General features: G+C 39.8%; 1 protein-coding gene across 1 annotated transcript; it reads right to left on the bottom strand.

The window, feature by feature from the left end:
• Positions 1-5,538: 5,538 nt before the first annotated feature.
• Positions 5,539-10,800, bottom strand: LOC138853652 (zinc finger protein 84-like). The gene has a single exon (XM_070091664.1). It carries the CDS (start codon positions 8,188-8,190, stop codon positions 7,126-7,128), a length of 1,065 nt encoding a protein of 354 aa, XP_069947765.1. The 5' UTR covers positions 8,191-10,800; the 3' UTR covers positions 5,539-7,125.
• Positions 10,801-11,982: the final 1,182 nt, after the last annotated feature.

Raw genomic sequence — 11,982 nt, 5'->3', positions numbered from 1 at the left:
AGTCAACCTCTTATTTGGGAATAATGCAATGGCTGTTAGACAGTGAGGAACCACTAGTGTGGGGAAAACCAGATCCCAAAGTTTAGGAGAAGGCTAGGGAAACCCTGCCAGGCCTTTTTCCTGTTGGTGTCATCACAAGAAGTATGTCTCGTGACCAGGCTACTAAGAGTAATCATATTTCTCGTGAAGATGGTGAGTACTTAAGTTTGGAAACTATTTTCGGATGTTGAACTGCAGTCAACTAAAGAAAAGAATGTTCTGGTCAGAGCTGGGCATGGATCAGTTAAATAGTGTGAGAGAGGCTGCGCCTACCAGGGTGCAATTAACTTCTGCACAGAAGAACGATATCACTCTTAAGCTGATCAGAGTCTCAGTTGTGGCTGAGGAAGAGATTTTATAATTAAATAAGTGCTTTCATTTCAGGGAGGAAACTCTTACAAAGTCGCCTCTGATTGCTGTACCAATAAAGAGATGGTGATGTCCAAGGTTTCCAGACATTTCTTCTGGCCACAGCTGTGGGAGACTGTCTGAGAGTATATCAAGACTTATGTCTGCCAATATATAAGGAAACCTAATCAAAGTATTAAACTTGTTCCCTTTAGCCTATTTCAGCACCAGGTGAACCCTTCAGCAAGCTGGTAGTGGATGTCGTTGGTCCAGTCCTAAGGACCAGAATGGGAAATAATTATTTACTTACAATTATTTGCTCCACTACCAGGTACCAGGAAACAGTCCCCCTAAATAAGATAACAGCTCGTGTAATCTGATGAAGTTCTCTTTCTATGTTGGTTTTCCTCAAGAGGTGAAACAGACCAAGGGCCTCAAAGTTATTTAGAAATGTTTTAACCCTTTGAGGGTCGACAGGCCCTCTCCGAAACTCGTTCTCAGGGTCGGCCAAATTTAAAAAAAAAAATTATTTTCTCTTATGAAAAGATAGAGAATCTTTTCCCGATCATAAAGACACCAAAAGTTTGAAATTTGATAGAAAACTTACGGAATTATGCTCTCGCAAAGTTAGCGGTCTCGGCGATGTTTACGCATCGGCGTTTTTGCCCACTTTGAGCCCCATTTTCGGCCAATTTCACTGTACTAGTCGACAAAAAACATGAATATTTCGCTAGAACTACATTTTTTCTATCGAATGGGTGCAAGAAACTACCCATTTATAAAATTCAACTATCCAGTACAGTGGTCAGAATTTAGCAATTTTGCCAATTTCACACAAATTTCAAAAGATGCCAATTTCCGAATAGGGTCCAGAATAAACAAGAAAGACATTCCTGGCACTAAAATGACATTTCCTCTAGTCATTAGTCACGTCTCAAGGCCCCTCTTATAATCTTTTGCTTTCCACTTTGAATTTTTATTTTCACAAAAAATATAAGATTTACTGTTATGCAGACTACTGCATTAGTGTAAAAAAATGGTATAAATATTTTTGGTGCACTTGTGAAAGAATATTAGACTCACCAGTTGACGTGTATTGCACGCTTGGCACGATTTGTTTACTTTTGAAGTTTGGTAAAAATCGAACATTTCTGCTATTTTGAGCTCAATTTCAAGGCACCTTTCATTGTAAAACCAGTCAAAATCATCTCAATTTCTGTAATATGTCTTCCATTCTATAAAATGAGACCAAGAAAACTAGAATACAACAAAAAATACCATACGAAAATACACTGCAAAGTCGCTGATTTATTAAAAAAAAATGGTCAAAGTTTTTTTTTTCTCATTATGCACTGTGTGCTGCAGGATTTTTTTTAGACTGTGCACACTGACCACATAGACCCATTCTTTCATATGAAGGCCTACCAGCTTTCTCCCACTAGATTTGAGGCTGCTAGAATTTATGAGTACTAGTACGTCAAAAACCCCTACGCGTAAGACGTACTAGTATGACCAAAACCCTCAAAGGGTTAAAGGGATTAAAAGTAGAGCCTAAGTTTTCAACTGCCTATCGCTTTCAATCTCAGGGGGAAACAGCGAAATCCCATCAAACCCTTAAGACAATGATGCAAGCGTACGGTAAAGACAATACTAACAACTGGGATGAGAGGATCCCTCTCCTTGTATTTGCTGAAATCTCTGAGCTATTGGCTTGAGAAGGATGGTGTTGCTCACCCCTCAGAGCTTTTTCTCAGTTTCAGACACTGGCTCATATGAGATGGATGGTACTAATGAACATGCCCATCAAGCAGACCAGGATGATGTGGTACAGTAATGTGGTGCTAGATACTCTGAAGGCTGGAGAGGAGGTGCTGACATTGGAGCCATTTCATGTGAAAATCTTGATGGCAAGTTGCTGTGAGCTGAACATGGTGTGGAGAAAGTTCTCAGAAGTAAGGTATAAAACTCACACACTCAAGCAGAAAAACAATGAATGTAATGTACACAGCAGCAGGTTAAAGGGTTTAAAGTTATATCAGAAATCCAGAGTGGCCAATGTTACAATGGAAGGTAAATTGATGTAAAACAGTAATCTGTTTGTAATGACAAAAGAATATTTAAGAAATTCCAAATTTGTAAAATTTGGGAAATATGGGCTAGTAACCCATTCTCCTGTAAACGTTTACTAAAAAAGAGTTTACCTGGAGAGAGTTTTGGGGGTCAACGCCCCTGCAGCCCGGTCTGAGACCAGGCCACATGGTAAATCAGGGTCTGATCAACCAGGCTGTTACTGCTGGCCGCACGCAAGCTGACGTACGAACCACAGCCCAGTTGGTCAGAAGAAAAACTTTATAAAACTGGGATGCTTGAATGTGCGTGGATGTAGTGGATGTTATGAATGAAAAGAAGTTGGATGTCCTGGCCCGAAGCGAAACAAAACTGAAGGGAGTAGGGGAGTTTCGGTGGGGAGAAATATATGGGATACACAAATAACCCGCACATAAAGGAGAGAAGTTTACGACAACGTTTCGGTCCAACTTGGACCATTGACAAAGTCACAGTGTGACTTTGTCAATGGTCCAAGTCGGACCGAAATGTCATCGTAAGCTTCTCTCTTTTATGTGCGGGTTATTTGCATATCGTTCCAGTCACGGTATTGTGCCTTTTTTTGCTAATATATGGGATTAAGTCAGGAGTATCTGAGTTAGAGCTAAGGAAGGGGTAGCAATAATGTTGAAGGATAAGTTATGGAAGGAGAAGACGGAAAATAAATGTGTAAATTCAAGGATTATGTCAATTAAAATAAAGGTTGGATACGAAAAGTGGGTCATAATAAGCGTGTATGCACATGGAGAAGAGAGGAGTGTAGAGGAGAGAGAGAGAGAGAGAGAGAGAGATTTTGGGAGATGTAAAGTGAATGTATAGGAACCTTTGAACCAAGTGAGAGAGTAATTGTGATAGGGGACCTGAATGCTAAAGTAGAAGAAACATTTAGAGAGGGTGTGGCAGTTAAGTTTGGGGTGCCAGGTGTAAATGATAATGGGAACTCTTTGATTTAACTTTGTATAGAAAGGGGTTTAGTAACAGGTAATACATATTTTAAGAAAAAGAGGATAAATAAGTATAGCAGATATGATGTAGGGTGTAATGATTAGATTTAGATTAGATTAGATTTTGCCACCGAAGTGGCTAGTTTATTGTGCACCCCATATCCATCCTGTGGACGGTAGCGCAAGAACATATGGATACACAAAAGGCCTAGGAACTAGGCCCCAAAGGGTTAACAGGAATACATATGGATTTATATCTACATATCTACAGTTCACTTATCTGTTACATACAAATTTAGGAAATTTGCTTAGAATATCTGGTATCTTATTTTCATTAATAAGATATCTTGACATGTCACATAGGTTATTATACTATCTATCTCTGTATTCCTCAATAAGTGGACAATTAAGCACATAGTGTTCAAGACAGTGATCATATGCCTGATCACATAATTTACATTTAGTTTGATCATCATCTGTGTGTCTCCCAAACTGCCAGAAGTACTTGTAACCAAGCCTAAGCCTGGCCACTACACCATTAGTCAGTACTTGTAACCAAGCTGCCTAGTAACTCTCAAATAAGAAAGTCAAAGAGGTCTTCATGGTTAGGTCACTTGTCTCTTTGTTTTCCCAAAATAAGGGGAAAAAGCAAAAAAAAAGCTAAAAATAATGGATTGGGGGGGGGTAACATGGAGGGGTAGCTCCTTGGAGGAATGACAGTGCTGCAAATCCCTTGGCACTCAAGAGGACCTCAGTGCAAACAGTAGTGAAGATGTGGCATGGAACCCGTGCCATACCATACCTTTCATGGCAGTAAACCGACAATCCAGAATAGCAACCTCACATCCACCACGCCACCTCGGTGGACAAAAGAGAGTTCAGTCGAAAGCCCACCACAAGGTATACCTCCTCCAACTACCACCACCTGGAATCTGACAGGCAGCCTCTAGAGATACATCTGTCACCTGGGAGACCAGAGAGGGATTGGGACATTCCCTGTTGATCCAGATTCCACGGCAAACTACACTAAAACCAAGGACCTCAATGGAATGGGACGGACAATGATACCCATTCCCCAGCCTAGGAGCTAGAATTCCTGAGGGAAGACCCCAAAAGCCAAAAGTAGGAAAGGGAGAAGAGGGAAGGAATGGAGAAAGGAAGGATGGGGTAATGAAGGGGGTTGGGGGGTAATTAAGCTTGGTCAGAGGAAGAAGACCGAAGGGTCCAATTTCTTGAGGCAAAAGAGGGAGGCAGCTGAACAACCTTGAGCATCTGAATCAAATTTTAAAACTGTAATCAACATAGCAGTAGATATTAGTAAGCTTGCTGGAAAGTTTCAGACTCAGATCTAGCATTAGCATCACAATTTTGTCTTAAGATATATTATTTACCCTATTTACTTTTAATAATTAGTTGTTGTTTTTTTCAACAAACCGGCCGTATCCCACCAAGGCAGGGTGGCCCAAAAAGAAAGGGGTTACTAGCCCCTTGCTCCTGGCATTTTAGTCGCCTCTTACAACACGCATAGCTTACGGAGGAAGAATTCTGTTCCACTTCCCCATGGAGATAAGAGGAGATAAACAAGAACAAGAACTAGTAAGAAAATAGAAGAAAACCCTGAGGGGTGTGTATATATATATATGCTTGTACATGTATGTGTAGTGTGACCTAAGTGTAAGTAGAAGTAGCAAGACGTACCTGAAACCTTTCATGTTTGAGACAGAAAAATAGACACCAGCAATCCTACCATCATGTAAAACAATCACAGGCTTTCGTTTTACACTCACTTGGCAAGACGGTAGTACCTCCCTGGGCGGTTGCTGTCTACCAACCTACTACCACAGGATGGTAGTACTTCCCTGGGTGGTCGCTGTCTACCAACCTACTACCACAGGATGGTAGTACCTCCCTGGGTGGTCGCTGTCTACCAACCTACTACCACAGGATGGTAGTACCTCCCTGGGTGGTTGCTGTCTACCAACCTACTACCACAGGATGGTAGTACCTCCCTGGGTGGTCGCTGTCTACCACAGGATGGTAGTACCTCCCTGGGTGGTTGCTGTCTACGATGGTAGTACCTCCCTGGGTGGTCGCTGTCTACCAACCTACTACCACAGGATGGTAGTACCTCCCTGGGTGGTTGCTGTCTACCAACCTACTACCACAGGATGGTAGTACCTCCCTGGGTGGTCGCTGTCTACCAACCTACTACCACAGGATGGTAGTACCTCCCTGGGTGGTCGCTGTCTACCAACCTACTACCACAGGATGGTAGTACCTCCCTGGGTGGTTGCTGTCTACCAACCTACTACCTACTTAATAATTAGTAATTACATTAAAATTTTAATTTGTCTTACCACTGCAGAACTTGTATTATTTACCTTAATCTCAAATGTTTCATAAAAATTAAAACACAATATTTGTATGTAGAACAGAACTTTAACCTTTTACCTGGTTACATCTTATGATTTTCAGAGTAATTATTTTACCATATGATAATGCTTTAAGAATAATGTTAATATTTACCACTGCAAAATATGGTTCTCCTTTAAATTTAGTTTTTCATATTGTCGTCTTCATACTAAAAGGTCGAGGGACAACTGCTGCTCCACCAAAACTCTTCTTGAAACTTATGCTCAAGAAACTTAATCATAACTGGAAATATGTTTCCTAGTATAAAAAATTATCAAGGATCAAAATGGAAAAATACCACAGACACATTGGACATACTAATTTAAAAAAAAAAAAATTTAAGGAGAGAAAAAGCAATAAACTCGCTAGGATCATACAGTGCCAAGGAAATGAGAGGCAATAAGATTTCATCAGAGAAAAAAGTAAGTAGTGCCAGTTTCTTAGATCAAAGGTCTCTCACAGGCATCAATGCACCTCACAACATCAAGACTCCTCACAAGCATCAAGGTACCTCCTGTCAAGTGACACCAGACACAGATCCAGCTGTTCTACAAAACTACAATAAGCATAAGCTTTTATGAATACAGCCTCTCCTCACTTAGTGACGTACTCGTTTACTGACGCCTCAGACTTACAACAGGCTCCCTGACCAGTATTCATAAGTAATTAACGTATATTAGAGCTGATTTCCTCTATTCTCTTTATTTAAATATACAGTACACTACTAAATAAACATTTAAAAATATACCAGTAATGTTATAAATTGTGCGAAGGTGACATTAAAACAATATCAAAGATGGGTGACACAAACTCACTACCATTACAGTATGCTCCTCACTTAGTGATGAATTTGTTTAACAACGTGGTCTTAAGACTGGAACTCTGTTGTTAAGTGAGGAGAGGCTGTACTGCTACTTTAGCAAGTAAAGTTTTCTTGCATGAATACTACTAGTATACTTGACACACAGGACAGGTTTCTTGTAAGAACACTGCTAATTTACCAACACAAAGGAAAGCTTTCTTGCACATACACTGCTAATTTAATTACACAAAGTTTTCTTGTATGAATTCTCATATGTACTGCTAATTTAGTGTAAATGATCATTTAGATATTTAAAAAACTAACTCAATTTTTGTCTCTAATTTTTCATTCATGTTAGTGTCTTTCAATCATACAATCCATCGGCAAGATTTCCCTCCCATTATTAGGCTTCATTTATGCTTCAGTCATTCTGATTTTTATAAGAAAACTTTCAGAAACTGAACACTGATATTTTTAACTAGTATGAAGTCTCAGGTGTTTTACTAAATAAGATCTTCTGGAAAACTCTTTTAGACATTCTGAACACCTAAATGTTTTCTCTTTAGTATGAATTTTCATGTGTCGTACTAGATGAGATTTTCTGGAAAATTCTTTTAGACAATCTGAACACTGATATGGTTTTTTTCCAGTGTGAATTCTCATATGTCTTACTGAACTAGATTTATCTGAAAATTCTTTTAGACACTCTGAGCACTGATAGGGTCTCTCTCCAGTATGAACTCTCATGTGTTGTACTAAATATGATTTCAATAAAAACTCTTTTCGACACTCTGAACACTGATAGGGTTTTTTTCCAGAATGAATTTTCATGTGTTGTACTAAACTTGATCTAAATGAAAATTCTTTTGGACACTCTGAACACTGATAGGGTTTCTCTCCAGTATGACTTCTCATGTGTTCTGCTAAATGAGATTTTAAGGAAAACTCTTTAAGACACTCTGAACATCGATTTGGTTTCTCTCCAGTATGAATTTTCAGGTGCAGTACTAAACTAGAGTTATATGAAAACTCTTTTAGACACTTTGAACATTGATATGGCTTTTCTCCAGTGTGAATTCTCATGTGTTGCACTAAACTAGATTTATATGAAAACTCTTTTAGACACTCTGAGCACTGATAAGGTTTCTCTCCAGTATGAATTCTCATGTGTTCTCCTAAACAAGATTTATATGAAAACTCTTTTAAGCATACTGAGCAATGATATGGTTTCTCTCCAGTATGAATTCTCATGTGTTGTACTAATTTAGATTTATATAAAAAGTCTTTAAGACACACACAACACTGATGTTTCTCTCTGGTATGAATTCTTATATGTCTCATTAAATATTTTTTAGAAATCTTTTTTGAACACACTAAACAATGAGCTGTTTTTTTGTCTTCATCAACTGTTATCATTGATACACACTGAGAATTGTGTGAGGAATGTTTTAGAGTCTGTGAATCTTGACACAGTTTGTCTTCTGCATGAACTCTAATGTGTGTTCCCTGAACACTACTTTTTTCAAGTATTTTAGACATAATGAACAATGACTTAACCCTTTCTCTGTCAAGACTACAAAATTAAAAATGCTGACTGTCAGGATTAAAAAAAAAACAGATTTGCTTCTAAAATGGAAGAGAATCTTTTTCTTAAGGTAATAACACCAATAACTTGATATCTGATGAAAAAAATTATGGATTAATGCAGATGGAAAGTTGACAGTCCAACTGCAATTTATGCATCAGCAATTCTGTCCACTTTGAGTCCTATTTTAAACTAATTTCATTGCCCAACTTAAAAAAATTCTAAGTTATTTCACACTAACAAAAGTACACAAAAGTTAGTAATTTGCAAAATTTAAGCATAGCACTTGAGGTTGCTGTGTTTAAAACATAAATCTACATAAGTGACATTTGTATCAATAATGAAGATGTACATGACGCTGTGGTCAGTAACAAAGGTCTACATGACACTGTGGTCAGTAACAAAGGTCTACATGACACTGTGGTCAGTAACAAAGGTCTACATGACACTGTGGTCAGTAACAAAGGTCTACATGACACTGTGGTCAGTAACAAAGGTCTACAGATGAGACAATGAAAGGATTAACAATTTTATGAAAGAATTTAAGTACTTAAACAGATGCAATTTTTGTGACTTTCTTTACAATGAAAACCAATATTTATCTAACTGCATAACAATAAACAAGAAAGGATTTTACAGTGCTTGAGGAACCACATGGATGATTAGAATAATAGAAGAATATCTCCAATTCCTTGGATTAAACAAGCAGTTCATGAGTAGTTCATAAATTTAAATGTTTCTTGCTAAAGATTTCACAATGGTTTTGAAACAAAAAATATCCGAGGTAATGCTGTCCATATCACACTGATGACTGACAAACAACACGATGTTAAATTGATATTTAACAGTATTATTACACAGTAACTTCACAATACTGATGTTGACATTGTCATATTTCTAACAGAGTATAACATAGTGTTGTCACTATATATTTTTAACACTGCAGTAATATAGTGTTGTCACTATATTTATAACACTGTATTAATAGTGGTGTCACTATATTTCTAACATTGTATTAATATAGTGTTGTCACTAGTATATATTTCTAATACTGCAATAATACAGTGTTGTTACTATGCATTTATTTTAGTATTTGACACTTTCGTGAACAATACGATGCTGAAAACCGACATGACCAATTTATTTGCTACTGTACCAGGATGACCAGCAGTATTGGTACTACAAGTGCCAGCCTCCACTACCAGGATGACCAGCAGTATTGGTACTACAAGTGCCAGCTTCCACTACCAGGATGACCAGCAGTACTGGTACTACAAGTGCCAGCTTCCACTACCAGGATGACCTGCAATACCGGCACAAGTGCCAGCCTCCACTACCAGGATGACCAGCAGTATTGGTACTACAAGTGCCAGCTTCCACTACCAGGATGACCAGCAGTATTGGTACTACAAGTGCCAGCTTCCACTACCAGGATGACCTGCAATACCAGTACAAGTGCCAGCCTCCACTACCAGGAAGACCAGCAGTATTGGTACTACAAGTGCCAGCTTCCACTACCAGGATGACCTGCAATACCGGTACAAGTGCCAGCCTCCACTACCAGGATGACCAGCAGTAGTAGTACTACAAGTGCCAGCTTTCACTACCAGGATGACCTGCAATACCAGTACAAGTGCCAGCCTCCACTACCAGGATGACCAGCAGTAGTGGTACTACAAGTGCCAGCCTCCACTACCAGGATGACCAGCAGTACTGGTACTACAAGTGCCAGCCTCCACTACCAGGATCACCTGCAGTATTGGTGCTACAGGTGCCAGCCTCCACTACCAGGATGACCTGCAGTACTGGTACTACAACTGCCAGCCTCCACTACCAGGATTTTTACAGTATTGGTACTACTGGTGCCAGCCTCCAGTACCAGGATGACCAGCAGTATTGGTAATACAAGTGACAGCTTCCAATACCAGGATGACCAGCAGTATTGGTAATACAAGTGCCAGCTTCCACTACCAGGATGACCAGCAGTACTGGTACTACAAGTGCCAGCTTCCACTGCCAGGATGACCAGCAGTATTGGTAATACAAGTGACAGCTTCCAATACCAGGATGACCAGCAGTATTGGTAATACAAGTGCCAGCTTCCACTACCAGGATGACCAGCAGTACTGGTACTACAAGTGCCAGCTTCCACTACCAGGATGACCTGCAGTACCGGTACAAGTGCCAGCCTCCACTACCAGGATGACCTGCAGTACAGGTACAAGTGCCAGCCTCCACTACCAGGATGACCAGCAGTACTGGTACTACAACTGACAGCCTCTACTACCAGGATTTTTACAGTATTGGTACTACAACTGACAGCCTCTACTACCAGGATTTTTGCAGTATTGGTACTACTGGTGCCAGCCTCCAGTACTAGGATGACCAGCAGTATTGGTAATACAAGTGACAGCTTCCACTACCAGGATTTTTGCAGTATTGGTACTACAAGTGGCAGCCTCCACTACCAGGATCACCTGCAGTATTGGTACTACAAGTACTAGCCACTGCTACCAGGATGACCTGCAGTACTGGTACTACAAGTACTAGCCACTGCTACCAGGATGACCTGCACAAAAAAAAATGACCATTATAATATTTTGTTAAAATTTTACTTCAAGAACATTAATATTTGTGTTCACTATAATTATTTTATGTAATACTTGTGGTATTATATCAGACCAGAGGAAGTGAATGTATTGACATATTTGGCAGTGGACTTGTCAGCAGATGGGTTTATAGAAGACAAGATGAACCACAGAATTTATGAGAAAAATAGGTGAGTGGTGCACCGAGGAGTCTGTGGATACAAAGAACATTATCCTTGGAAGCAAAGAGAGCAATGTATGAGAGCATAGTTATACCAATGCTCTTACGTGGGTGTGAAGTATGGGTGGTGAATTTTACAAGAAGGCTGGAGGCAGTGGAGATGCCATGTCTGAGGGCAATGTGTGGTGTGAATATTATACAGAGAATCTATAGTTTGGTGATTAGGAGGTGTGGAGCTATTAAAAGCATTATCCAAAGGGCTGAGGAGAGGTTGTTGAGGAGGTTTCGACATTTAGAGAATATGAAACAAAATAAAATGACTTGGAGGGTGTATTCGAAGAAATGTAGGGTAGGAGTTGTCTTAGAAAAAGTTTGAGAAGGGGGTTAAAGGAGGTTTTATGTGTGAAGGGCTTAAGGTTCAAGCAAGCATGTGTGAGCTTATTAACCCTTAATTAAACTGTCCAAACGTATACCTTTGATATATATACCTTCGAAGAATTTTGAGAGTATATGTACTCTCTGAGCCCGGCCATGGGCCAGGCTCGCCTGGTGCTCGCCTGGTCAACCAGGCTGTTGCTGCTGGAGGCCCGCTGCCCCACATATCCATCACAGCCTGGTTGATCTGGCACCTGGTGAAGATATTTGTCTAGTTTCCTCTTGAAGGCTTCAACACTTGTTCCAGCAGTGTTTCTGATATCTTCTGGTAAGATGTTGAAAAGTCTGGGACCTCGGATGTTGATACAGTGTTGATACAGTAGATCTACGTTTGCTCACGTAGTGCTCCGAATGTAGATCTATGTTTGGACAGTTTAAGGGTTAAGTAGAAGCGAATGGAGGCAAATGTTTATATAACTTGATGTGCTGTTGGAAGGTGAGAAAGGTAACATTTATGAAGGGATTCTGGGAAACTAGCGAGACAGACTTGAGACATGTCGCAGTTTTTGAACTGTAGTACTGGCATCTCTGGCAAGATGGTG

This window comes from Cherax quadricarinatus, chromosome 36 (assembly GCF_038502225.1).
Source record: "Cherax quadricarinatus isolate ZL_2023a chromosome 36, ASM3850222v1, whole genome shotgun sequence".
NCBI lineage: Eukaryota > Metazoa > Arthropoda > Malacostraca > Decapoda > Parastacidae > Cherax > Cherax quadricarinatus.
The sequence above is the reverse complement of the archived record's forward strand: the minus strand, read 5'-3'. Positions and strand labels throughout refer to the sequence as shown.

Excerpts from the sequence above, each read along its gene's own strand:
- LOC138853652 (XM_070091664.1), bottom strand. The coding sequence starts at position 8,190 with ATGTCTAAAATACTTGAAAAAAGTAGTGTTCAGGGAACACACATTAGA.